Source organism: Pelophylax lessonae, assembly GCF_965119305.1.
Source record: "Pelophylax lessonae genome assembly, chromosome: 7".
NCBI lineage: Eukaryota > Metazoa > Chordata > Amphibia > Anura > Ranidae > Pelophylax > Pelophylax lessonae.
In genome coordinates, this window is record NC_138774.1 from 151,020,566 (window position 1) to 151,048,455 (window position 27,890).

A 27,890-nucleotide genomic window follows, 5' to 3' on the forward strand; every position below is an offset into this window, starting at 1 on the left:
TATATATTAGGGATGATGGCAACTCAAGGCAACCTCTAATCACTTTCAACTTCTTAGCCCCATACATTATTTTTTCTTGTCAGTTTCTGTGCTACTAGGATACACGATCGCTAAAGTATTGAACTTTTTCTGTAGCTATACTATACAAGTGTAGAAAGTAATTTTAGCATGTTCACATGGACGCTCAGCTCTGTACAGGTTGTAGAGCTTTATTTTTTTCTGTACTAGTGCTGAGCTGCATTCAGGCAGGCCATTCAAGTGAAGGGACAAGCATTGGCTGTACAAACTTGCATGCATAGTTGGGTTTAACAGGTACGCAGGGGAAAAGGTGCATGGTTCCACACAGAAGTTCTAGGTTAGGGTCCATGCACTTGTCCCTGTGTACCATGTCAAACCCAACTCTGTAGAGGAGTCTGCATGTCTATCCACTTAATTCAGTGGTTCTCAACTCCTGTCCTCAGGACCCACTAACAGGCCAGGTTTTCAAGATAACTGAATTACATCACAGGTGATATTATTTGCTGCTCAGTGAGTGCAATATTCTAGACTGCATCTCCCCAAGGTAATACCTAAAATCTGGCCTGTTAGTGGGTCCTGAGGATAGGAGTTGAGAGCCACTGACTTAATTTGACAACCTTCATGCAGCTATGCGCTAGTATAGAGAAAAAAAAATGAACGCCTCTTCATGCTGTACAGGGCTGAACATCACTGTAAACAAGCCTTTCAATTATTTCCACTAAGGCATAAGTATTTGCTCAGTTCTTTAAAAGCAGACAGACCATGCAATACAATTCAACCAACCAGTTACACTCTGTACACTTCTGTTCCAGATCTAACATTTACTTACTTGTAATCCTAGGTTAAAGTAATACTGTAGTACTTTTGTGTCTGGCAGACAAAAAAAAATAGGTGTAAACATCTTACATATACAATCTTAAAGTGTGAAAACACATTTTTATAGAATGTAGCTTTACATTTAGTGCTTCTTCAAATAAAATTAATCTCTCAACAGCTCAAAATTATGTGGTTTAACTTAAAGAGGGTTAAGTGGCTAAACGACTAATCTCCTTAAATTAATCAAATCTGTGGAAGATAAAACGCCAATTCAATTCTGAAGTAAAAGCCAATTGTGGCACTGTTCAAGCACAGATTATTTAATGAAATACATGATTGAGTAGCAGTTCATATTAGTACTAGATGCAGCATGATGCATCTATTGCAGTCGAACACAAGAGATATTAGCTGCTCTGTTAGTTCTAAAATATAATTTTCTTTTAAAATCTTTTAACAAAATTTTTCTTGTTTCTAAAACATTAAGAATTTTTAGGAAAAAAAACTGTGGATTTTTGACTTACCGTAAAATCCTTTTCTCTGAAGTTCACTGACAAACGCAGCTCCACATTCTTCTTAACCATTGGGTTATGCTGCCCCCTACAGGAATAGAACACTAGGCAGGTTTTTTACCACACCTATGGGGCAGTCCCTGAAGGCACACACCCACTCACTCTGCTATAGGATTCAGTTTTGTTGCAAGCAGTGTCAGAAGTAAAAAACCCCAACCCCCTCAGAAATAGAGGGGTGGTGCTGCATCGTTCAATGAACTTCAAAGAAAAGCATTTTACGGTAAGTCAAAAATCCAGTTCTCTAACGTTCAACTATTGGGATGTCCCAAAGCAGTATTTGCATGAGGGGTGGGAAAACAACGCAGAGAAAGAAAGTAATTCCCCAAAGGCTAAACGTAGCCAATCAGGTAAAACGGAGCTCAACTAGAAACATACACCCTCAAAGAGAAAAACTGCTCTTTTAAACAGCAGCCTGCAAAACCTTGCGGCCATAAGAAGCATCCGAGGATGCCAACACATCTACTTTGTAGAATTTAGTGAACATGTGCACAACCAACTTGCCGCCTTGCAAACTTGTATTACTGGCACCTGAAGGCAAAAGGCCAAGGGGCAATCAGTGCCCTAACAGAATGCGCCTTCACAGGGAAAGGTGGAACCTGACCCTTAAGTGAATATGCCTGTACCATCGTCTGCCTGATTCATCTGGATATGGTCGCAGCCAATCCCTTTCGAGGTCCTGAGAACAAAAAGTCTGATTTCCTGAAAGGCTCAGTAACCACCAGGCAAACCCTAATTTCCCGAACCACAGCCAAAGAATGCAATGTCTTCATTCAATGGAAATCAGAAACCACCTTAGTAAGAAACAACTGATTAGGTCAAAGTACCACTTAATCTCTGTGGACCACCAGAGAAAGAGAGCATCAGGACAGCACAGCCAATTCAGACACTCTGCGGGCTCTGAGGTAATAGTCACCAAAAAGACTACCTCCTGTGATGGTGTAAGCAGAGGAATCTCCCTAAATTTTCAAAGGGAGAACAGACAGTACCAAGTTAAGATCCCATGGAGGTAACGGGGACTGTATCGGAGGAGCCACATGACAAACTCCCTGGGTAAAAGTGCGAATCAAAGAATGCGTAGCTAAAGGATGTTGAAAAAACACAGACAAAGCAGACACCTGGTCTTTAATTCAAATCTGTAAAGAAAAGCGCATGCAACCTTGGGCAATAATGCTTTAATAAAGGACAATAACACAGTACATTGGAATTGCACTCACACTTTTCCTTTAAGACAATCGCTTTACAGCATTCCAACAGGAGCTACTCGCTCCTCCCGTCCCTCCAGATGGTGACTCTGCGGTCTCCTCATTCGCGGCTGCCGCCGCTATATCCCCGCTCTCCTTCACTTCCTGTGTTGCCTGGTCACCGCATGCCGGTTCTAGTGCGCCTGCGCACTATACCAACGTAATCTACAGTGCCTCAGGAGAGCCTCAGCCAAAGCCGGAGCCACAAGTTGTACGGAGCTGCGAGGTGGGAGATTCAAGACACGGGTGCACTGCCTCTGCTGTTACTACGGACAACGCGTTTCGGAGGCGGAGCCTCCTTCCTCAGGTCCCACCTTGCTTCCTGCTAACGCCCCTCCCTATATACCCGGGATACCATTGGCCCTAATTATTTAATTGTGTATTCTTAAAGGGGCCAGTAACCAATAATCCTTATCCACCTTGGCTGGGACGGGAGAAGCAAGGGGCTATCCACTTTTAAAAAACATATATTAAAAAACATATATTAAATAACTTGTGGCTCCGACTTTGGCTGAGGCTCTCCTGAGGCGCCGTAGATTACGTTGGTATAGTGCGCAGGCGCACTAGAACCGGCATCCGGTGACCAGGCAACACAGGAAGTGAAGGAGAGCGGGGATATAGCGGCGGCAGCCGCGAATGAGGAGACCGCAGAGTCACCATCTGGAGGGACGGGAGGAGCGAGTAGCTCCTGTTGGAATGCTGTAAAGCGATTGTCTTAAAGGAAAAGTGTGAGTGCAATTCCAATGTACTGTGTTATTGTCCTTTATTAAAGCATTATTGCCCGAGGTTGCGTGCGCTTTTCTTTACAGATTTGAATTGTTTTGATCCGCCCCCCCCCCCCCCCCCCCCCCAGTGGAGTGAGAGAGGAGCAGCAGCAACCAGGACATTTCAGCTAAAAAACATACAAACAAAGGAGGTGAACACATGGACAGCGCCATGGGCTGGTGAAGTACTCCTCTTTGTACTTGTATATCAGCATGTGCAGGATCTGTCCTTTTTGATTGTTACCTGGTCTTTAATAGTACCCAAGGCCAACTGCTGTTCAACCCCTTCTTTGGAGGAAAGCCAATATCCTAGCCACTGAAAAGGAGCATGGATGCAGCTTAATCGATTCACTCCATGAGATGTACGATTTCCACGTACGATGATAAATTTTCCTGGATGTAGATTTTCTAGCCTTCAAAAGTGTAGGAATCACTGAGTTAGAAAGACCCCTATCCTTCAACAGCTGGCTTTCAACAGCCACGTCGTTAAAGCCAGCGACTGTACAGCAGGATGGAAGATCAGCCTACCTTCTCTTGAGCCGAGAACCTAACAGGTCTACATCGTGTGTCCCCCACTGTACACAACAGGTGAAACCCCTCCGGGTGCAGGGACCATTCCCCCTGATCCAACACCTAAAGTCTCAAGTAATCCGTCTGCCAGTTCTCCACTCCGGGTATATGCAGGGCGGAGAGGGCTGGTACAAACTTTTCTGCCCATATTAAGATCTCGGCCACCTCCCAGGCTGCCAGGACTTGGTGCCCCCTTGATGATTGACATAACCCACGCCCGTGGCATTGTCTTATTGAATCCAAACTGGACAACCTTACAGACGATTTGTCCAGAGACTCAAGCAAAGCTTTATCTCTCAGAGTTCCAGAATATTGATCCCCTGGAAACACAGCTTTCCGAGTAGTCCCCCCCCCCCCTCCCCCAACCAGACGGGCTGGCATCCGTGGATACCATGGTCGTCCAATACAATGGAAGGAAGGGCCAAGGAACAGAGCCACCACAGAAGAGCACTTCTTGCGTTTTGACTCAACCGAATCCGACTATCCAAAGATTTTGGATCCTTGTTCCACTTGACAAGAATACCCCTTCTGCAGAAGTCTTGTGTTAAACTGAGCAAACGGAACCGCCCCAAAAGGTAGACACCATCAGGCCTAGAGGTCGTATGCAAGTCCGCAATGAGGACAGAGTGCTGGATAACAGCAAACTAATCGCCCCCTGCAACTTTTGCAGCTTTTCCGGGGGAAAAACACCCTCGCACAGGCTGAGTTCAAAGTCAGTCCAAAGATAAACAATTTTGGAGGCTGGGACCAGAGCAGATTTTCTGAAAGTGATGGTCCAACCAAACTCTTGCAGAGTCCATACAGTGATTGACAGATCACCCACCAGAACTGAGTGGGGGCCTGCACTTAAAGAGGAGATAATTCAGGTACCCCAATCCCCCGCTGTCACAGTATTGTCAATAACGGAGCCAACAAGTTGGTGAAGACCCAGGGGGCAGACGCGAGACCAAAGGGTAACACCACAAATTGATAATGTTCCTCTCCTACACTGAAGTGAAGAAAAAACGCTGTGTCCAGCGTAGATAAGGATGTGCCAATATGCCTCCTCGATATCGATAGAGGCCAAAAAGTCCCCTTGGTGTAGGAACGCCACCACTGTGCGAATGGACTGCATTTGAAACCTCTGTTCTCACACAAAGCGATTTAGAGCCTTGAGGTCCAGAATTGGACGCACTTTCCCTTCTTTTCTGGGAACAGTAAAGCGGTTTGAATAAAACCCTTGAAAGCGTTCCCGAGAAGGAACCGGCACAATCACCCTTTGCGACAGCAGATCTTGTACCTCCTCTCGTAGATCCCTTAACAGATCTGAAGATTGGCATAGATTGGACGGGAAGAATCTGTCCGATGGTCGGGACCCAAATTCAGTCTTGAAACCTGATCAGAGCAGCTTGTCGTCCCATTTGTCCTGAATCAAGGAGGTCCCTGGTTTCAGACAGAAAACAAAGACGTCCCCCCCACCCCAGATACAGGTGAGGGTGTCCCTTCATGCAGATGGAGATTTGTCTGCAGATCTGGAGGGGCCTGTTCTTGGCTTAACCGACCACAGATGACCTAAATGGCTTAGGACCTTACTCCTGCGTGCCGAAGGGGCTGCCTGTGTGCTGAAAAATAAGGGCCTCGTCTATTACGCGGTGACATGCCCTTAGCGGATAGAGGGAGAGTACTCTTCCCACCTTTGAGTTCTTTGATAAGTTCATCCAACAAAGATCCAAACAGGCGATCCCCCCATAAAAGGGAGATCTGATAGAGCCTTTTTAGAAGCCTGGTCCGCAGACCAACTTTTTAGCCACACCATGCGTGGTTACCATTATTGCGTTTAGAACAACTCCACTGACACGTGACAATTTTGTCACAGTAGGCGGGGAAAAGGGAGTACCTTTGCCACTTTTAGGGGATCTGCGGTGCTCCCCAAGTTAAATTTTCTGCACCGATACAATCAGTGCATCCACTAGCGACCTTGCATGTGCAATAAAAAAAGGAATCATCCTCACCGCAGAGCACCCGAAGAGCATGGATGCAGATCCAGTACCCAGAGTCACTATATGCTGAGCTCACCCTGAGAACATAAGCAGCAGTGGAGGTCGCCAACCACAGTCACGCAAGGAGACGCTGGCTAAAGTTCCACAAAAAGACCCCTGTTAGACCTAAGGGTCGCCCACCATAAATGACATAAAAGGACATAGAACACTATAAAAGGGGAAGAGGGGGCCCGCTGTGACGCAGACGCGCAGGCAGAGTACCCCCACACAATGCCCCCCCCGCTTCAAGGGGGGTGCCAGGCAGTCCATATGTCCACCCCCCTAAGGGGGAGGGACGCCCACCTGCTGCTCTATCACCCCGGTCAGCAGCTCAAACAACCTGGTCAACAGCTCAGCCAGCAGCTTGGACAGCCAGCCGTGAGTAGGCCGCAGCTTATTTGGGACCTGATCTGGTCACGAGTCCGCCGTATGCTCTGTCCGCTTGATAAGCAGCTCAGACAGCCTGATCAGTCAGACAGCCAGCTTCATCAGCAGCGAGTAGGCTGCAAACCACTGCCTCAATTTTTGGTCCAATCCGGCTGCGTGAGGCATCCACCGGTCAGCTTGGTCAGGCACCCGAACAGCCACAAATAGGCCGCAAAGCCGCAGACTAAATTTTTGGCCTGACCAAGACACGAGGCGCAGACCTGCAGATGAAGAAAAATCTGCTCCCCCCCCCCCCAAGCCTATTACCATCGCAGGGAGCACAAAGGATATCCCTGCCCCAGTCACTAACCCCCAGGGGGCCGGGAACTTGTTCAAAGACCCCCGGGTCCGATCTGGACAGCCCAGTCAGCAACAACCACATCCACCCCCCTTACTGGAGCAAGTGACAAAGCCAGCTCCTACCTTACCCCGGAAGGGGGGGGCATGGGGGTAGGTTGGGGCCAAAAGACCACCATGACTGTTAGAGGGGCAGGGGGAAATGGAAGGGAACTCGCGGGTCTGACCATCCCAAGGAGGGGCCTACGTCCACCCCGAGACCGCAAGAGCTATGGGGGGGACACTACTCACCATGCCAATGACAATCGGGTGGGTGCCATTCCTATACAGACTACCTCTCCACTTGGGATGGGGGTGCTGACGGCCAAGGGGCACGCTGCGACTCAGGCCAAACCAGGTGGTTTGCATTCCGGTGAGGTGTTTTACTCGCGGGCCAGCCCCCGTCCAAGGGGGCTCTGTCATGGCGAGGCCTAGCGTGGGCTATAACCTGCACACGTTCACTGGCCGGACTGGGAGACCTTAAGGATCTAGAATATCCAGTCCGGCTATTGATTGCAGTTCTCCCAGGAACATAACCAAAGGTTCCCTTAAAAATAAAAAAAACAAGCTAGGACCAAAGTCTCAGACGGGAACTAGGTCCTACTCCTAAACTAGGCAGGTACAAACTGAATCCTATAGCAGAGCGAGTGGGTGTATGCCTTCAGGGACTGCCCCATAGGCGTGGTAAATTTTTTTCCTGCCTAGTGTCCTACTCCTGTAGGAGGCAGCATAACCCAATAGTTAAGAAGAATATTGAGCTGCGTCTGTCAATGAACGATAGAGAACTGGATTTTTGTAAGAACTTACTGTAAAATCCTTTCTCTGAAGTTCAACAACAGACGCAGCTCTGCTTAATCATAGACTATAGGGTTATGCTCCTCCCACTAGGGATAGGCATTAGGCGAAAAAAAGGCTTGTCCACACCTATAGGGGCTGTCCCAGCAAGCATAACCCCTCAGGCTCTGCTATACGCAAACAGTTGTGTTGCAAGCAGTGACAGAAAATACGATTTTTGTAAGATCTTACTGTAAATCTTTCTCTGATGTCCGTCGACAGGCGCAGCCTCATCTTCATGAGCCAAGTGGGTTTATGCTCCTCCCATCAGGAGTAGTCTAGGTAGTAAAATTTGAATACACACGCCCAGGGGGCTCTCTCTCTAGGAATAAACCCCCACTGCACAATCCAGCACATCAGTTTAGTTTAGGAGCAGTGAAGACAAAAGAACCAACCCCAGAGGGGCGGGTGCTTCGTCTGTCGACGGACATCAGAGAAAAAGATTTTACGTAAGATCTTACAAAAATCGTATTTTCTCTATCGTCCGTCGACACGCGCAGCCTCATCTCCATGAGCTGAGACACAGCCTCATCTCCATGAGCTGAGTGGGATGTCCCAAAGCAGTGTAGGTATAGGGGGTGGGAAAAAAACGCAACCAGATAGTAACGTCAACTCCAAAAGGCAAAACTTAGCCAACCGGGCAACATGGAGCTCAACCAAACAGGAGCTCACCCAGAAAAAATACCCCGAAGAGCAGTACAAAACAAACAAACATTCTATTTTGAAACAGCAGCCTAAAAAACCTTGCGGCCAAAAGAGGCATCCGAAGATGCCAACAAATCCACCTTGTAAAATTTGGTAAAGGTGTGCACAGACGACTAAGTCGCTGCCTTACAAACTTGTACAACAGAGGCCTGATGGTGAAAATCTCATGGAGGCACTCAGCGCTCTAGTAGAATACGCCTTCACAGGGAAAGGAGGAACCTGACACTTGATTGAATAAGCCTGAACCACCATCTGCCTGATCCATCTCGAAATGGTCGCAGCGGACGCAGCCAAACCTTTGCGAGGACCAGAAGGACAAAGAGTCTGACTTCCGGAAGGACTCCGTAACCGTCAGATAAACTCATCGCCTGAACCACATCCAGAGAGTGCAAGGCAACTTTATGATGTTTAGGCTTAGGACATAAGGAAGAAAACACGTCTTCATTCAGGTGAAAATCCGACACCACCTTAGGAAGAAAAGACGGATTAGGTCGGGCGACCACTTTATCCCTGTGGACCAACAAATAAGGACAATGCCGCCAACTCAGACTCTGCAGGCAGAAGTGATAGCCACTAGGAAGGCAACCTTCTGCGACAAAGAAAGCAGAGAATTCTCCCTAATATTCTCAAAAGGAGGCTTTTGAAGAACAGACAAAACCAGATTAAGATCCCACAGAGGCAACAGGGATCTCCTCGGAGGGGCCAGATGACGCACCCCATGAATGAAGGTGCGAATCCAAATGAGTAGCCAAAGGACGTTGGAAGTAAATAGCCAAGGCGGACACCTGGCCAATGATAGTCCCCAACGCCAAGCGCTGCTCAACCGTTTTTTGCAAAAAGGCCAGAACCCTAGCAAGGATGCAGCTGCAGCGATTCACACCATGAAATGTACGATTTCCACATATAATGTTAGATCTTCCAGAGATCGATTTCCTGACCTTCAAAAAAGGTAGGAATCACTGATTCAGCGAGACCTCTATCCCTCAACACCTTGCTTTCAACAGCCAAACCATTAAAGCCAGCGACCGTAAAGCAGGGTGGAAGATTGGTCCTCGAGATAGAAGATCTTCCCGCAGAGGTAGACGCAATGGAGGATCCACGACAAATTTTACCAGTTCTGCGTACAAAGACCCCAGAGACCAGTCTGGAGCCACCAGAATGACCGGAATGCCTTCCATCGCCACCCGGCTAAGAAACTTCGGCAGGAGAATGAGAGGAGGAAAGGAGCCAACAGAGCGTCTGTGGCGTCGGCTAGAGGATCCCCCGAGACCTGGCCACAAAGCTCTGAACTTTCTTGTTGAGGCGAGACGCGAACATATCCACCTCCGGAGTCCCCCACTGGGCACACAGGAGATGAAACCCCTCCGGATGCAGGCACCACTCCCCCTGATACAACACCTGACTCCTCAGGTAATCCGCTTGTCAATTCTCCACACTCGGGATGTGGACCTTGGAAAGAGCCGGAACATTGTGTTCTGCCCATACCAGAATCTCAGGCCACCTCCTTGGCCACCAGGGCACTCCTGGTGCCCCCTTGATGATTGATGTAAGCCACAGCTGTGGCATTGTCCGCCTGGACCCGAACCGGAGAGCCACATAGCCGACTTGTCCAGTGAAGCAGGCAGAGCTTGATCGCTCTCAGCTCCAGGATATTGTTCGGCAAGGAAGACTCTTCTGTCATCAAAGTTCCCTGGGCACAGAGCTTCCCCAGCACTCCACCCAAGCCTGACAGGCTGGTGTCCATGGTGACCACCGTCCAAAACACTGGCAGGAAGGACTTGCCCTGGCATAGGACAGGCGACTGGAGCCACCAAGAGAGCTGACTGTGAGATGGCTCAACCGAATCTTCTGGTCCAATGTTCGAGGATCTCTGTTCCATTTTGATAAAATCACTTTCTGCAGCTGCCTCGTGTGAGACGGAGCAAACGGTCTCGACCATCGAAGCGGTCCCATCAGACCCAGGGCCCTCATGCAAGCCCGCAAGGATGACTGATCAGCCTCTATCAGCAATCTGACCGCCCCTTGCAACTTCTGAAGCTTGTCCAAGGGAAGGAAGACCCTCACCAGAGAAGAGTCGAGGATCAGCCAAAGATAGGTGACCCACACAGACTGAGTCAGGGCATATTTGGCGACATTGATTGTCCACCCGAATTCCTGAAGAGTCCGAATGGTGATGGAGATGTTGTCCAGCAGATCCAAATGGGAAACTGCTCACAACAGATCATCCAGATACCCCACAATGGAGATATCACGTTTACGCAACAAGCCCAGCACAGGGGCTAGGACCTTGGTAAAAACTCTGGGAGCCGAGGCGAGACCAAAGGGCAATGCCATAAATTACAAAGTGCATCTCTGTCACCACAAAGGGGAGGAATTGCTGGTGTTCTTCGGATGTGGGGATACGCATCTTTGTGATTGATGGAAGCCATAAAATCCCCCTGATTGAAAGATGCCACCACTGACCGAATGAACTCCATTCAAAACTTCTGCACCCGCACAAAGCGGTTGAGAACCTTGAGGTCCAGGATTGGACGCCCTTTGCCCTCTTTTCTGGGCACAGTGAACAGGTTTGAATAGAAACCTTGAGAGCATTCCTGTTGGGGAACTGGCACAACCCTTTGAGCCAGGAGATCTTGCACAGCCTCCCGCAGCTCCTTCAAACGCTCCGCAGACAGGTGAAGATTTGACTGGAAGAACCTGTCCCCTGGCCAGGACCGGAATTCAAACTTGTACCCGGAACAAATGAGTTTGGGAACCCTATCGTCCTGAATGATGGAAGTCCAGGGTTCCTGAAAGAAGCGCAGATGTCCCCCCCACCCCTGAGCCGGGTGAGGGCGCCCCTTAATGCTGAAGAGGACTTGTCTGCCGCACCGAACTGACCAGCCTTGGTCTTGCCCCAGGGCTTTTTAGCACCTCCAGAAGCTCTGAACTGCTTACCTTTTTCTTGCACCCCAGAGGCATGCAAAAAAACGTTTGTGAGCAGAAAAGGAAGGACCCCGCTTAGGACGGGGTGTCTTACCCTTGGAAGATTGAGGAAGAAGAGTACTCTTCCCGCCAGTCAGTCCCTTGATCAACTCATCCAATGAGTCGCCAAACAACCGGTCTCCCAGAAAAGGGAGAACCGCTAAGGCTTTCTCAGAAGCTTGGCCAGCTTTTCAACCAAACCATGCATCTTAAAACATTGCCCGCAGCCGAGACCCTGGCTACCAGGGGAGCCGCATCCATAGACGCATCACACAGGAACACCTGGTTCAACAGTTCCAGCTGTTCCGGAGGAACAGTATCGGGGTCCATGGACTCCCGCAAACCCCTAATCCATTCGGTCACCGTCTGTGACACTAACACAGACACAAAAACTGGTTTCAAAATGGAACCTGCCAGCACATGAAGATGGCGGAAAAGGGATTCCACCTGCCTGTCCACTGGATCCGTAAAAACCGGGGAATCCTCCACAGGCACAAGGGTAGATTTGTTCAATCTGGAAACAGGTTGGTCCACTTTAGGTGGCACCATCCAACGGTTGGAGACCTTTTCAGAAAAAGGGTACCGGCATTTAAAGCGTTTAGGCACCACTAACACATGCTTAACACGCCGCCATTGGTCATTCACAATATTGTGAAAGGTGTCGGGACAAGGGAAAACCCTGTCAGCTTTTGGAGACTTCTGAGAGCCAAAAGCCAGCCACGTCCCTGCCAGTGTGGGCTCATCAGCCAATTTTAAAGTATCCCGCACTGAAATAATCAGGACCATCACTAAGGCACGTTCCCGCACTGCAGCTGAAGACGTCAGGTCCTCTTCACCATCTGAATGCGAGGACAGTGACCCCTTAGGTAGGGGGGCATCCGGGCGACCCCATGGGTCTCTGAATCAGAGGACACCTCCATAGAAGGAGAAGGCAGCGGCCATTTTCGGGCTATCAACTTTTTTCATGACCAAATCAACTTTTGTCGCCAGGCTTTCCAGGGCCGCTGAAAGCGAGACCAGCGACTGCGATCCAGACTGTCCAGTAGTCTTACATTGTTGGTCTGAGGGTGATTTTCCAGTTTGGGCCTCCATAGTGCAAATCGCAAAAAACGGAGTACTGACGCTTTAAGAGTGCCGATCGCAGTATCTACCACCGATCGCAGTGGTCTGCAGGAAACCCCTTTAAACCAAACTGATAGCAAGAAATTGTAAGGATACGCCCGCGTAGACCCCCAATACATTACCACCTCAGACACACTTCCTCCTGAATCTACCACAGCATGAAGACAAAAACAGGAAGTGACCTCTCCAGAGAGAGAGATATCATTTTGCCCCTGTACAGATCATTAGTAAGACCGCATCTGGAATATGCAGTCCAGTTTTGGGTAGCAGTTCTTAAAAAGGATATCGGGGAACTGGAGAAAGTGCAGAGAAGGGCAACCAAACTGATAAGAGGTATGGAGGACCTCAGCTATGAGAAAAGATTAGAGGAACTGAATCTATTCTCTCTTGAGAAGAAGAGATTAAGGGGGGATATGATCAACATGTATAAATACATAAGGGGTCCATATAGTGAACTTGGTGTTGAGTTTTTCACTTTAAGGTCAACACAGAGGACAAGGGGGCACTCAAAGTCTAGAGGAAAACAGATTTTGTCTCCAAATACGGAAAGGTTTCTTGACCGTAAGAACTGTGAAAATGTGGAATCGACTCCCTCCAGAGGTGGTTCTGGCTAGCTCACTAGATTGCTTTAAATAAGGCCTGGATTCTTTCCTAGGTGTACATAATATAAATGGGTCCTAAAAATTTTTTAGGTAAAGTTGATCCAGGGAAAATCCAATTGCCTCTCGGGGATCAGGAAGAAATTGTTCCCCTTGCTGTAGCAAATTGGATCATGCTTTGCTGGGGTTTTTTTGCCTTCCTCTGGATCAACTGCGGGTATAGGATTGTGTATATGGGATTGTATGGTTGGGTTTTCAATACTTTTTTTTTTTTTTGGTTGAACCAGATGGACTTGTGTCTTTTTTCAACCTATGTAACCTCTGCACAGCAGGAAATGACCACACAGGAAGTGATGTCGCCTGATAGGGAAACACTGCCGAGTATAGCACCAGGGCTTCACAAAGATGGACGCCCATAGAAAACAATAGGAAGCTGCAGGGAAAATGGCTGCCCCATACAAGTTTATGGGGAAAAAATCTCATTGCCCAAATTTAAGATGGCGGTGCCCACAGCGCACCATGCGGCTAGGGGCCGACACATGAAGGCCACAGGGACCAGCAAGCCCAAGGTTAACATATCACATCCCCCCCCCCCCCGCCCATTGCGCCAGAGCTCACCAGACACACAGCCCCGGCAGGGACATGGAGAGGGAAGGACACACAGACCGGGTACCGGGCAGACCAGGGGGATCTCTTGGGAGGCACAAATCCCATTAACCCCAGGGGAGGGACCACATCCCCCCAATGCCAGCAGGGGCAAGGGGGGCACATTTACTCACCATACCATGGACCGGGTGGGCTCCGCTCCAGGCAGACTGTCTACCACCCTAAGTGGGGGTGCTGCCAGCCGATGGGTACACTGCGACTCAGGGCGTTCCAGGTCAATGCGTCCTGGCGAGACATCCGCTCGCAGGGTCGTCCCCCTCCAGGCCAGGGGGCACCATCGTGGCTAGGCCTAGGTCGGAACTATAACCTGCTTACGCTTTTAGGCCAGACTGGGGAGACCATAAGGATCAAGATTATCCAGTGCAAAGCCCCAGCCGACATTGTTGCTTGTAGATTGCCAGAAAATTCTCCCCTGAACATTAGCTAGCGGTAAAGATAATAAAATAAAATATTGTGAAAAGAATAAAAAAAACTGAGACCGGAGTCCCAGCAGGAAACCTAGGTCCTACTCCTTCTCTAGGCAGAAACAAACTGATGTGCTGGATTGTGCAGTGGGGGTTTATGCTTAGAGGGACAGCCCCCTGGGCTTGTGTATTCAAATTTTACTGCCTAGACTACTCCTGATGGAAGGCACATAAACCCACTTAGCTCATGAAGATGAGGCTGCGTCTGTCAACGGACGATCGAGAAAAAAACACCATAACTCAAAAGTATAGGGCGGGTTCTGAGTCTGTCGAACTTCAGAGAAAAAGGATTTTATGGTAAGTTCTTACAAGAATCTAGTTTTCTCTATCATTTGACAGACGCAGCTCTGCCTAATCATAGACTATAGGGATGTCCCAAAGCAGTAAAAACATGAGGGGTGGGAACAAGATGGGAACAAAAAACCTGAATGCCCCATTGGCCAAATGTAGCCAACCAGGTAAAACAGCTCAACCAGAAACGGGAGCTCCCGTGGAACAACGAACCCTCAAAGAGAAACCAAAAAAAAGGGGGTTCTCTCAAACTGCAGCCTTCAAAACCTTGTGGCCAAAAGAAGCATCCGCTGATGCCAGGACATCTATCTTGAAGAATTATCTAAAAGGTATGCACAGACGACCAAGTTGCCACCTTGCAAACTTGTAGCACTGACGCCTGATAGCGAAAAGCACAGGAGGCACTCAGCGCTCTAGTAGAATGCACGTTCACTGAAAAAAGGAGGAATCATGACCCTTCAGTGAATAGGCCTGTACCACCGTCTGTCTGATCCATCTGGAAATGGTTGCAGCAGACTCAGCCAACCCCTTACGAGGTCCATATGCAAGGACAAAAAGAGCGTCCGATTTTCTGAAGGACGCAGTTGTCTCTAAGTAAACCCCGATAGCCCAGACCACATCCAAAGAATGTAAAGCATACTCCTTAGGATTCTGAGGTTTAGGGCAAAAGGGAAGGCAGTGCAATGTCTGCATTTAAATAAAAATCAGAAACCACCTTAGGAAGGAACGACTGATTAGGTCGAAGTACCACCAGATAGGGTGAGCGACAGGACAACGCCGCCAATTCAGATAGTCTGCGGGCAGATGTGATTGCCACCAAGGCAACCTTCTTAGACAAAGCAAGCAGGGAAATCTCCCGAAATTTCTCATAAAAGAGGGCTTTTGAAGAAGAACAGACCGCACCAAATTGAGATCCCATGGGTAACAAGGATCGCCACGGAGGCGCCAAATGGAGCACACCTTGAATAAATGCCTGGATAAGGGTGTGCGTGGCTAATGGGCAATGAAGCGAAACGTGGCCTTTGATAGTACCCAAGGCCAACCGCTGTTCAACCCCTTTCTGTAGAAAAGCCCAGACCCTGGCAATAGAAAACAAGTGCACTTTCAACGATTCACACGATGAAATGTACGATTTCCATGTGCAATGAGATCTTTTGAGAAGTAAACTTCCTAGCCTTCAAGAGTGGGGATTACAGACTCAGAGACCCCTATCTCTCGACAGCGGACTTTCAACGGCCATTCCGTTAAAGCCAGCGACTGTAACACAGGGTGAAAGATCGGACCTTGAAACAGATCTTCCCTGAGAGGAAGCCTCCAAGGGGTACCGAAGGCCAGTCTTATGAGGTCTGCGTATCAAGACCGACGAGGCCAGTCTGGAGCCACCAGAATGTTTTCCACCTCTATCCTACGCAGAAGACGTCGCAGAAGTTTAAACGGGGGGAAATGTATAAATCAGCCTATACTGACCCCATGGAGCCATTCGGGCGTCTATGGCGTCGGCCAGAGGATCTCGAGACCTGGCTACGCATCTCTACACCACCTTGTTGAGGCGGGAGGCAAACAGATCGACCTCAGGGGTTCCCCACCAAACACACAGTAGGTGAAACACCTCCGAGTGTAGGGACCACTCCCCTTGATCCAACCCCTGACAACTCAGGTAATCCGCCTGCCAGTTTTCCACAACTGGGATGTGTATAGCAGAGAGGGCTGGAACAAATCTTTCTGCCCAAGTCAGACTCTCGGCCACCAGGACACTCCTGGTGCCCCCCTGGTGATTGATGTAAGCCACAGCCGTGGGGTTGTCTGATTGAACCCGAACCGGACAATCGCATAGGCGAGTCATCCAATGACTCAAACGACATTTGTCCGAGGGGAGGAAAACCCTCGCTAAGGCTGAATCCAGAGTCAAGCCTAGGTACTCCAGTCTCAGGACTGGAGTCAATGCGGATTTTTTTAAATTGATGTTCCAACCAAATTCTTGTAGAGTTTGGACAGGGACCTCCAGATTCTCCAACAGAACCGAATGAGAGACCTCAACCGGAGATCATCCAGGTATCCCAGTACTGCATTCCTCCTCCGGCGCAGCAATGCTAACACCGGAGCAAGAACCTTGGTAAAAACCCTGGGAGCAGAGGTGAAACCAAAAGGGTAACGCCACAAATTGATAATGCTGCTCCGCTATCGCAAAGCGACACAGTCGGTGTCCAGCGTAGATAGGGATGTCCACTACTGTACGGATGGACTCCATCCGAAACCTCTGTATCCGCACAAAGCAGCTAAGGGCTTTGAGATCTAGGATGTTGTGCACCTTGCCTTCTTTTCTGGGTATGGTGAACAGGTTTGAATAAAACCCGTGAAAGCGTTCCAAAGCTGGAACCAGCACAATCACCCCTTGCGACAGCAAATTGTGTCCAGAGAGGCTCCACATAGCTTCTCCCCCATAAAAGGGAGATTAGCAACAGCTTTTTTTTTTTATAAGCCTGGACAGCCGACCAGCATTTCAGCCATATCAGGCGTCTAATAGCAACCCCCGCTGCTGACGTCCTGGCCACCAATAAGGCCAAGTCCAGGGACGTATCAAACATGAACAACAGGGCTTGGACCAACTGGTTTAACAGTTCCAGAAACGCAGGGGGAAGCGGTGTCATTTTCAAGTAACTCTTCAGCAACTTCACCCATTTAGTAGCAGTCTGTGCTATGAGAACGCTCACAAAGTTAGCTTTTAACATGTGACCCGTCACCACATGTAAATGATGGGATAAGGATTCCACCCGTCTATCCACAGGATCCGAAAAGGTCGGCGACTCTTCCACCGGCACCTAAGTCGCTTTATTAAACCTGGCCACTGGGGAATCCACCTTTAGTGGTACAGACCACCAGGTATCCACCGCCTCCACAAAGGGATAACAGCGCGGAAAATGCTTAGGCACCACCAGCATGTGCTTAATGAGTCGCCATTGTTCATCCACAATGAGTGAAACAAGTCAGGACAAGGGAATACTTTATCCAATTTGCAATATTTGTGGGAGCCAAAAGACACCTGCATACCTGACGCTGTGGGTTCATCAGCCATTTTAAGAGATTCCCGCAGAGAAACTATCAAATTTTCCACCAAGGCGCGTTCTTATGCGACAGCGGAGGAGGACAGATCCTCTTCACCATCAGAATGTGAAGACACCTACCCCTCAGGGTGGTCTGCGTCTGGGGCAACCATATCTGTGTCAGAATCCGAAGATCCTGCAGATGGAGGGGACGACAGAGGACGTTTGCGGCTAGCAGCACCAGAACAAACCGACTGCACTTTTGACATCAGGCTTTGCAGAAAAACCGCAATCTCTGGTGGCAACTGCAAGCCAGAGGGTCCCACAGTCATTTCCAGGGGGTCTGCAGGGGATATTTTATCCTGGGACTCCATTAGCAAATAATAAAATCAAATTTTTTTGTGCACTGTCCCTGTAAGACCGCAAAAAACACTGTTTCCTAGTTATTACTGCGGACCCCAAAAACCAGAGCAATGTCTAAATAAAGCAGCAGGATACCTACAAGGGACCCCAAGAAACTTTCCTGGTCAGTGTCAAAACAAAAGTAACACAGAAGAAACAGGAAGAGGAAGCAACTCTGCCTCAAGGATAGAAAAAAATGTGCTGCATGCCAGTCCTGCCTTCGGACCACAAGAAAATGGCTGCTATACATTCTCAATGGGGAAATTCAGGAAATGGCTGCCTATACAAATTAATGGGTACACAGAGGTCATGAACCAGGGCAAAATGGCAGCCCCCATGCGGTCTCTGGGACCTTTAAAAGAAAAAAAAAAAATCACAAACTTTCCCTGTTACAGCTAAGACCGAAGTCCCAGCAGGGAACTAGGTCCTATCCCTGTCACTAGGCAGAATAATCTGTTTAAATATAGAGGAGCCTGAGGGGTTATGCTTGCTGGGACAGCCCCCACAGGTATGCCAATCCCTTTTCCCATCTAGTGCCTATCCCTAGTGGGAGGAGCATAACCCTATAGTCTATGATTAAGCAGAGCTGCGCCTGTCAAAGAACGATAGAGAAAAAAGATTTTCAGTCATGTTATATGAACATACTTGCAGCTGTAATGCTGTAAAAGGAAAGATTAAACTTGAAGTAGTTTTAATCCTCTCATATAAAATATGAACAAAAGCACATCATTTGAACAGGTCTCAATCCAGAGCACTAGGGGGCGGGGGGTCTCCAGCACAGAGCATGTTATTGACAGCCTCAGCGCTGTTCCAGTGTGCTGTGTGAAGCAGGCCGTGTCCCTTCCCTCCAAGCCGCTCTCCCCACTGAGCTCTGCAGAGTAACATCAGCTCCCTGCCTCGTATTCTGAAAGCTCAGACAAGCTGTAAACATTTTGCACTTCTGAACTGTAGAAAAGGGAAGACTGCAGATAGACAGGTACAACTTATGTAGTAGTATTGATTTAATCTCTATCACCTAAGGCTAGTCACTTTACTGGGTATATAGAGCAGTTTACAACCTTTTAACGTTAGTTGGCCCTGTTTTTTAGGTAAACAATTGTAAAGTAGGAAACAGCTCATTTATAAGAACAGGCAAATCCAAGCATATGCGAGTCATCTGTATTTGCTGGTCATTATAAAAAAAAAATACAAAAATGTCAAATGTGTTTAAGCATGTGATGCATAAATATAGCTTTTCCCACTTACCTCTTGGCAGATCATTTCCATTTGGGTCACAGGAATAAGGAGGAGGTGGAAGAGGAACTGTGCAGTCTATCTCACCAGATCCAGGGAGAGCTATTAAAAATATAATGTGCATTGCAAATATAAATGTCAATTAAGATGTTGGAAAAAAAAAATAAAAATTACCAGCTTCTCCAATGTAATCAATAGGTTACTGAATTCCTTCACAAGCACGTTTTATTCCAGTAAGTTCACCTATATCATTGTATGTCTTTCACCTCAATTCACTGGTTGCTGCTATAGTAATATTTAGAGTCCATTCACAGTTGTGCGACTTAAAAATTGTATGATTTCCATGGAGACTTTACCCTGCGACTTGATGACAATTTGGGTCAGAGAGACTTTGACCAATGTTTTGTTTGGGCTCTACAAAGTTGTTAGACATGTGGAGAACTGAAAAATGTGTTTTGTTTAATTTCTTCCTTTATTTTCTAATGAATTCCAAAATTTCAGACTGGTTTGAATTGGCATCAGTCGAAAATTGATCGACCGATTTGAATTCTGTGTAAAGAATAGCTTCGGTTATTACAAGGGAGCCGACTGTCCACTCTAAACATTGGTACCGGGGTGATGCCTCCAACTTCAGGCAACACTCCGGTACAAATACTTGAAGCTAAATGACGTACCAGGTACACGATTTGAAGGCAAATGCTTAACCACTTAAGCCCTGGAGGATTTGGCTGCTAAACGACCAGGGGGTATTTTGCGATTCGGCACTGCGTGACTTTAACGGACAATTGCGCGGTCGTGCGACGCTGTACCTAAACGAATTGGACGTCCTTTTTTTCCCACAAACAGAGCTTTCTTTTGGTGGTATTTGATAACCTGTGCGCTTTTTACTTTTTGCGCTATAAACAAAAAAAAGCGTAAATTTTGTATTGTATGAATGTATTAAGGCCGTTCTCTGCCCCGCCTCCGCCCCGCCTCCTCTGCCCGCCTCCTCTCATTGGGTTGTATTCATACAATACAACTCAAAGAGAGGAGGCGGGGCGGAGGCGGGGCAGAGAACGGCCTTAATACATTCATACAATACAACCATTGAGAGGAGGCGGGGCAGAGAACAGCCTTAATACATTCATACAATACAACCAATGAGAGGAGGCGGGGCGGGGCGGAGGCGGGGCAGAGAACGGCCTCAATACATTCATACAATACAACTTAATGAGAGGAGGCGGGGCAAAGGCGGGGCAGGCACGGCTCACTACAGCTCAGCTACTGCGAGATTTCTGGAATAGAATACATCCCAGCAGACACTGCGAATCGCCGAATGACGTCATCGCCGATTGGACCCGGAAGTGAGGAGAGGAGGAATAAAGCAGAAATTAAGGTATTTACTAGCAAAAAAAAAAGTTTCCATTGGTAAAAGCCGTTTTAAAGGGGATTACATAGATCTAAAGTTCCAAAAATGGGTGGAACTCCACTTTAACCATCTTGGGCATGGAGTTTACCAGAGCTTCACAGGTTGGCACTGAAGTCTTCTTCCACTCCTCCATGATGACATCACGGAGATGGTGGATGATAGAGACCTTGCCCTCTTCCACCTTCTGTTTGAGGATGCCCCACAGATGCTCAAAAGGGTTTAGTTCTGGATACATGCTTGGCCAGTCCATCACCTTTACCCTCAGATTCTTTAGCAAGGCAGTGGTCGTCTTGAAGGTGTGTTTGGGGTCGTTATGTTGGACTACTTCCCTGCGGCCCAGTCTCCGAAGCGACGGGGGATCATGTTCTGCTTCAGTATGTCACAGTACATTTTGCTGCCACACACACTTGACACCATCTGAACCAATTAAGTTTATCTTGGTCTCATCAGACCACAGGACATGGCTCCAGTAATCCATGTCCTTAGTCTGCTTGTCTTCAGCAAATTGTTTGTGGGCTTTCTTGTGCATCATCTTTAGAAGAGGCTTGCTTCTGGGACAGCCAGCCATACAGACCAATTTGATGCAGTGTGCGGCCTATAGTCTGAGCACTGACAGGCTGACCCCCCACTCCTTCAACCTCTGCAGCAATCCTGGCAGCAGTCATACATCCATTTCCCAAAGACAACCTCTGGCTAGGATGCTGAGCACGTGCACTCAACTTCTTTGGTTGACCATGGCAAGGCCTGTTCTGGGTGGAACCTGTCCTGTTAAAACGCTGTATGGTCTTGGCCACCGTGCTGCAGCTCAGTTTCAGGGTCTTGCCAATCTTTTTATAGCCTATGCCATCTTTAAGTAGAGGAACAAGTCTTTTTTCAGATCCTCAGAGTTCTTTGCCATGAGGTGCCATGTTGAACTTCCAGAGACCAGTAGGAGTGAATGAGAGCGATAACACCAAATTTAACACACCTGCTCCCCATTCGCATCTCAGATCTTGTAACACTAATGAGTCACATGACACCGGGGAGAGAAAAAGGCTAATTTGGCCCTATTCGGATATTACCTCTTAGGGGTATACTCGCTTTTCTTGCCAGTGGTTTAGACATTAATGGCTGTGTTGGGTGATTTTGAGGGGACAGTAAATATACACTGTTATACAAGCTGTACACTCATTACTTTACATTGTAGCAAAGTGTCATTTCTTCAGTGTTGTCACATGAAAAGATATAATAAAATATTTACAAAAATGTGTGGGGTGTACTCACTTTTGTGAGACACTGTAAATACCATAGTTTATGAACTGTCCTACAGACTAAATATACACCAATTTGGGTGCATTTTCACCAAAGAACTGTAGCAGAATATATTTTGGTCTAAATTTAGATTTGCAAAATGTTATAACTGAAACAAAGAAAATAGAATTTTTTGTATGAACTTACCGTATAATTATTTTCTCTGAGTCCTCTGACAGTCGCCGCCCACTCAGTCTTCACTACTGGGTATTCGTCTTATCCACAGGAGTAAGCTAGGCAGACGATTTTGTTAGAAACATTCACAAAAACTTTGCATAGACACACCTATAGGGGGCTGTCCCTCTGGTCCAATACCCCCCTGCTAACAGCATTCCCAATTCAGTTTGGTAGCAAGCAGTATATAGTCCATGAACCCCAAAAGAGGGACAGGGGCGGCGACTGTCAGAGGACTCCGAGAAAATAATTTTACGGTAAGTTCTTACAAAAAATGCTATTTTCTCTTACGTCCTCTGAAGTCCCCGCCCACTCACTACTGGGATGTTCCAAAGCAGTGTAGATGTGAGGGGTGGGAAACGTAACCGTCTCAAAAAGGCAACGCAGCAACCAGGTCAGAGAAAAGAACCTTATCTGAACAAGAAAGGCAACCACTGGGTAACAGGAAAGCTCAACAGGAGCGAACAAACCCAGGAAAGCAAAATAACCAAGGGGGAAAAAACCCCCAACAGGAGGGGACAGGCTAAAAACGCCATGTCTCCCCTAAGGCACTGCCGCACTCAGAATCTGCCGATGCCAAAATATCAAGTTTGTAAAATTATGTAAAGGTGTGCACGGATGACAAGGTCACCGCTTTGCACACCGGGGACACCGATGCCTGATGGCGAAAGGCCTAAGACGCACTCACCGCTCAGGTAGAGTGCGCCGTGACAGGGAAGGGTGGAACCCGTTCCTTAAGCGAATAAGCCTGTACAATCGTCTGTCTGATCCATTTAGAAATGGTTGCCGCAGACACAGCCGTACCCTTCCGAGGTCCCTCAGGAAGGACAAAAAGAGAATCCCACTTTCTAAAGGATTCAGTAGACAGGTAAACCCTGATCGCCTGGACTACGTCCAAGGAATGCAAGGCAAACTCCTTAGGATGCTTAGGATTCGCACACAGCGAAGGCAAGACAATGTCCTCATTGAGATGGAAATCCGACACCACCTTTGGAAGGAAAGATTGACGAGGTCGCAAGACCACCTTATCCCTATGAACAACCAGGTAGGGAGAGCGGCAAGATAGGGCCGCCAACTCCGACACTCTGCAAGCAGATGTGGTCACCACCAGAAAGGCGACTGTGACAGCGCAGGCAGAGGAATCTCCCGGATGTTCTCAAATGGACAAACCAAATTCAAGTCCCAAGGAGGCAAAGGTGCCCTCCTAGGGGGAGCCAGATGACGCACCCCTTGAATAAAGGTGCGGATCAAGGAATTTGACGCCAAGGGGCACTGGAAAAGAATGGCCAGCGCAGATAACTGACCCTTGATAGTGGTCAGCGCTAGACGCTGGTCCACACCAGATTGCAGGAATGCCAATATTCTCGCCACCGAAAAGGAGCGAGTATGGAAACCCTGCGATTCACACCAGGTGAAATAAGCCTTCCAGGTACGATAATAAATCTTACCAAACTAGGCCTTCCTTGCCTTAAGTAAGGTAGGAATGAAGGCGAGAGACCCTGATCTCTCAAGACCTGGCTTTCAACAGCCGCGCCGTCAAAGCCAGTGACTGTAAAGCAGGATGGAAGATCGGCCCCTGAGACAGCAGATCGTCCCGTAGTGGGAGCCGCCAAGGAGGCTCGACGACCAGTTGCATGATGTCCGCGTACCAAGACCGGCGCAGCCAGTCCGGGGCCACTAGAATCACCAACCTTGGTTCCGAGACCAACCTGCGAAGGAACCTGGACAACTGAATCGGGGGGAAGGCATAAATCAGACGATACCGATTCCAAGGCACCACCAGCTCGTCCGAGGCGTCTGCCAGAGGATCGCGTGTGCTTGCCACAAACCTTCCCACCTTGTTGTTTAGACGAGACGCGAACAGATCCACGTCCGGTGTTCCCCATCGAGCACACAGCATCTGAAACACCTCCAGGTGTAGGGACCATTCCCCCTGGTCCAGGGACTGACGACTCAGATAGTAGGCCTGCCAGTTCTCCACTACAATCTCGGCCACTTCCTTGGCCGCCGGGCATTCCTGGTGCCCCCTTGGTGATTGATGTAAGCCACGGCAGTTGCGTTGTCCGTCTGCACACGCACAGGGCGGCCCCGAAGCCGATCCGACCAACGGAGCAAACACTCTGATCGCTCTCAGTTCCAAGACATTTATCGGTAGAGAGGATTCCTCCTCCGACCAAGTGCCCTGGGCAGACAAATTGCCCAGAACGCCACCCCAGCCTGACAGGCTGGCGTCCGTGGTGATCACCGTCCATAACAACGGCCGGAAGGATTTCCCTTCCGTCAGAGCCGGAGACTGGAGCCACCACAGAAGATCCACTCTTGACTAGGTGGCTCAAAGATATCCTCCTTTCCAAGGACTGAGGATGCCTGTCCCACCTGGCCAGAATCTCCGCTTGCAGAGATCGTGTGTGGAACTGTGCAAATGGTATCGCCTCGTAGGCTGACACCATCAATCCCAGGGACCGCATGCCAGTCCTGAGCGATGAGGATTCGTTGTCCCTGAGGGACCTGACCTCGTCCTGTATAGTCCGGAGTTTGTCCTCCGGCAGGAAGACTTTTGCTTGGGCAGAGTCCAGAACCATCCCCAGGTAAGGGAGGCGAACAGAAGGAGACAATGTCGACTTCTAAAAATTGATGGTTCACCCGAACTCCTGGAGCGTCTGAACCGTGGTTGATAGATCGCACAACAGAGTTGGACTGGAACTCGACCTTAACAGGAGATCATCCAGATACCCAAGGTCTGCAATCCCGTGTGCCCGCAACAGGGCCAGGACAGGAGCCAACACTTTGGTAAACACCCTTGAAGCCGAAGCGAGACCGAAAGGCAATGCCACGAACTGATAGTGCTCCTCCGCGATTGTGAATCGGAGGTACCTCTGATGACCTTCGTAGATGGGGATGTGTAAATACGCATCCTTGAGGTCGATGGAAGCCAGGAAATCTCCTGGACCCGGAGGCCACCACCGATCTGAGGGATTCCATGCGGAAATTTTGAACCAGCACGAAGCGGTTCAGAAACTTTAGGTCCAGAATTGGACGCACCTTGCCCTCCTCCTTTGGCACCATGAACAGATTCGAGTAAAAACCCTCAAAACTTGTCCCGATGTGGCACCGGGGCGATCACCCCCTGGGCGAGGAGATCCTGAACCGCCCATTGGAGATCTCAAACAATCTGGGGTCAAATGAAGATTTGAGGGAAAGAATCTGTCTGCTGGGCGTGATCAAAATTCGATCTTGTACCCTGACCGAATGAGTTCCTGAACCCATCTGTCCTGAATCTTGGCCAGCCAAGGTTCGTGAAAACAGCGCAGACGTCCCCCCACCCCTGAAACGGGTGAGGGCGCCCCTTCGGGTCGAGGCGGACTGGGCCGCCGTGCCAGTGTGGGCGGCTTTAGGCTTGCCCGCCCAAGGCTTCTTCTGGCCACCAGAGGCCTTGAAGGATTTGCCCTTGTCTTGTGCCTTGAAGGCACGAGGTTAGGTTAGAAGGAAGGACCCCTGGTTAGGTTAGAAGGAAGGGCCCTGCTTACCGCAGGAAGACTTGCCCCTGGACACCTGGGGCAGCAACATGCTTTTACCCCAAGTGACCCCCTTAACCAATTCGTCCAGGGAGTCCCTAAAAAGGCGATTCCCTGCATAAGGGATGTCAGACACCGTCTTCTTGGAAGTCTGGTCGGACGACCAGCTTTTCGACCACACGATGCGACGGATCGTCACTGCAACCGCAGATAAGCGGGAGAGTAAAGGGGCCTCATCCAAGGCCGCGTCACACAGGTATAAAACAGCCTGAATAATTTGGTCCACCATCTCCAGAGTAGCAGGAGGGGCGGAATCAGCCACAAGGGTGCGTCTGAGCAGCTTAGTCCACTCCACCACAGCCTGAGAGACCATTACTGAGGCGAACACGGGTTTCATCAAGGAACCTGCCACCATATAGGAGTGGCGGGTAAGTGATTCCACCCGCCTATCCGCCGGGTCCCTGAACACTGGAGAATCCTCAGCGGGCATCAGAGTGGCTTTGTTCAACCTGGATACTGTGTGGTCCACCTTAGGGGCCACAGTCCAGCGCGAATCCATCGGAGACGCAAAGGGATAACGGTACTGAAACCGCTTAGGTACCACAAAATTGCGCTTTAAATTGCACCATTGTTTGTTCACCGTTTCGTGAAACTCAGCGGGACAGGAGAACACCTGAACCGACTTCTGGGTACTGCGGGTCCTAAAGGAAGACCGCTTACCCGGCGGGTGGGGCTCATCCTCTAAATGTAGCGTGTCTTTAACAGAGATAATGAGGGCAGACATTGCAGCGCGTTCTCTGGCCGACCCGGAGGGGGAACCCTCCTCCCTATCCGACTGAGAGGACTGAGACCCCTCAGGGAGTACACTGTCCGTGGCAACCATATCTAGCTCCGAATCAGAAGATTGAGAGAGCCTGGGCCTTTTCTTTGAAGCCCGCTCAGACATCAACAGATCCACTTTGGACGCTAAAGTCGCAAGTGCAGCAGTTTAAGTGAGACTATAGCAGAGGATTCAGGAGTACCTGAATCCTCCACCAGAGCTGGGGGGAATTTGCTATCCTGGGACTCCATAAAACACACTTTTATGGCGCTGGCCCTTTAAATTGGCGATAGTGGCGGTTCCCACCGCAATGAGTGACTAGCCTGTGCTACTAAGCACTAAAGGATATAACTGCCAGCAGAGATCTAAACCCGAAAAAATAGCAGAAAAAGCCCCCCAGAAGTGTATCTATACAATACCACACTGCCAGCTCGATCTGAGTGCCTGGAGAGAGGAAATGATGTCACGCCACTAGAGGCCGAACATAGGTCTGAGCCAAGAGAAAATGGTTGCCATTGTAAGTCTATGGGGGAGGCTCAGAGAAAATGGCCGCCGAGCACATGGGGAAATACACTGCCCACACTAAAGATGACGCCCGAAAGGGCGCCAAGCATTACAGAGAAAATGGCTGCTGTCCTTACATGAGGCCAAACAGCCTGCCCACACCCGAAATGGCGGCCCCGCGATTTTACACCGCTACGGCCCCCACAAACATGTCTGTACCCCCAAAAAGTTGCACAAGCACCACAAGGGACACAGGGACCCCCGCAAACCCCCCACACCGCGGCAGGAACGCTATAGCGCCCCCGCAGGGTCCGTGAGGGACACATGGGAACCATACAGACAGACATGAAGGGGATATCACAGACTCCAAATAGACTGCCATCCCCATAACAGAGGCCCCACATACACCCCCCGACAGAAAATGCCATAGACAGAGGGGGAGCATGGTACTCGCCGATCCAGTGAAAACGTGGGTGCCACTCTGTGATGGAAAGCCTCCCACTGTGGGTGGGGGTGCCGTCAGCCGAACAGGACGCTAGCAACACGTGGTGTACTGCAGTTGAGACATCCTAGCGAAGTAGTCACTCCGCAGGCTTTGTCCCTGAGGACAGGGACAGGTCGTTTGCGAGGCCTGGGCGTACGCATAGCCTGCTAACGCTCGATGGCAGGCTGGGGTTCCATAAGGCTCTAGTACAACCAGTGTGATTCCCAGCTCCGCAAACGCTGTAGTCTTCCGAAGTCTGACTAAGTGCAGGAACAAATAAAAAGCTATCAGTGTAAAGAAAAATCACTTAGCAGAAATAAAAATGAAGAAAAGGCTGAGACTGCAGCCCCAGCCAAGGGAAGCCTGCCTACTGGTAACTAGGCAAAAGACAAACTGAATTGGGAATGCTGCTAGCAGGGGGGTATTGGACCAGAGGGACAGCCCCCTATAGGTGGGTCTATGCAAAGTTTTTGCGAATGTTTCTAACAAAATCTTCTGCCTAGCTTACTCCTGTGGATAAGACCAATACCCAGTAGTGAAGACTGTATGAGTGGGCGGCGACTGTCAGAGGAGGTAAGAGAAAAAGGCTTTTCTTCCTGCATTTTTTTCTTTATTA

The 27,890-nt window shown here is 49.1% G+C and overlaps 1 protein-coding gene across 1 annotated transcript in view; it reads right to left on the reverse strand.

The window, feature by feature from the left end:
- LOC309559816 (UDP-N-acetylglucosamine transferase subunit ALG13-like) overlaps positions 1–27,890 on the reverse strand; it is a gene marked incomplete at both ends in the record, with an annotated part of 487,662 nt that overhangs the window by 41,254 nt on the left and 418,518 nt on the right. Inside the window, 2 exons of the mRNA XM_082263251.1 lie at positions 848–888; positions 19,092–19,181. Coding sequence (XP_082119377.1) covers positions 848–888; positions 19,092–19,181 — 131 coding nt within the window. The remainder of the gene's footprint in view (positions 1–847; positions 889–19,091; positions 19,182–27,890) is intronic.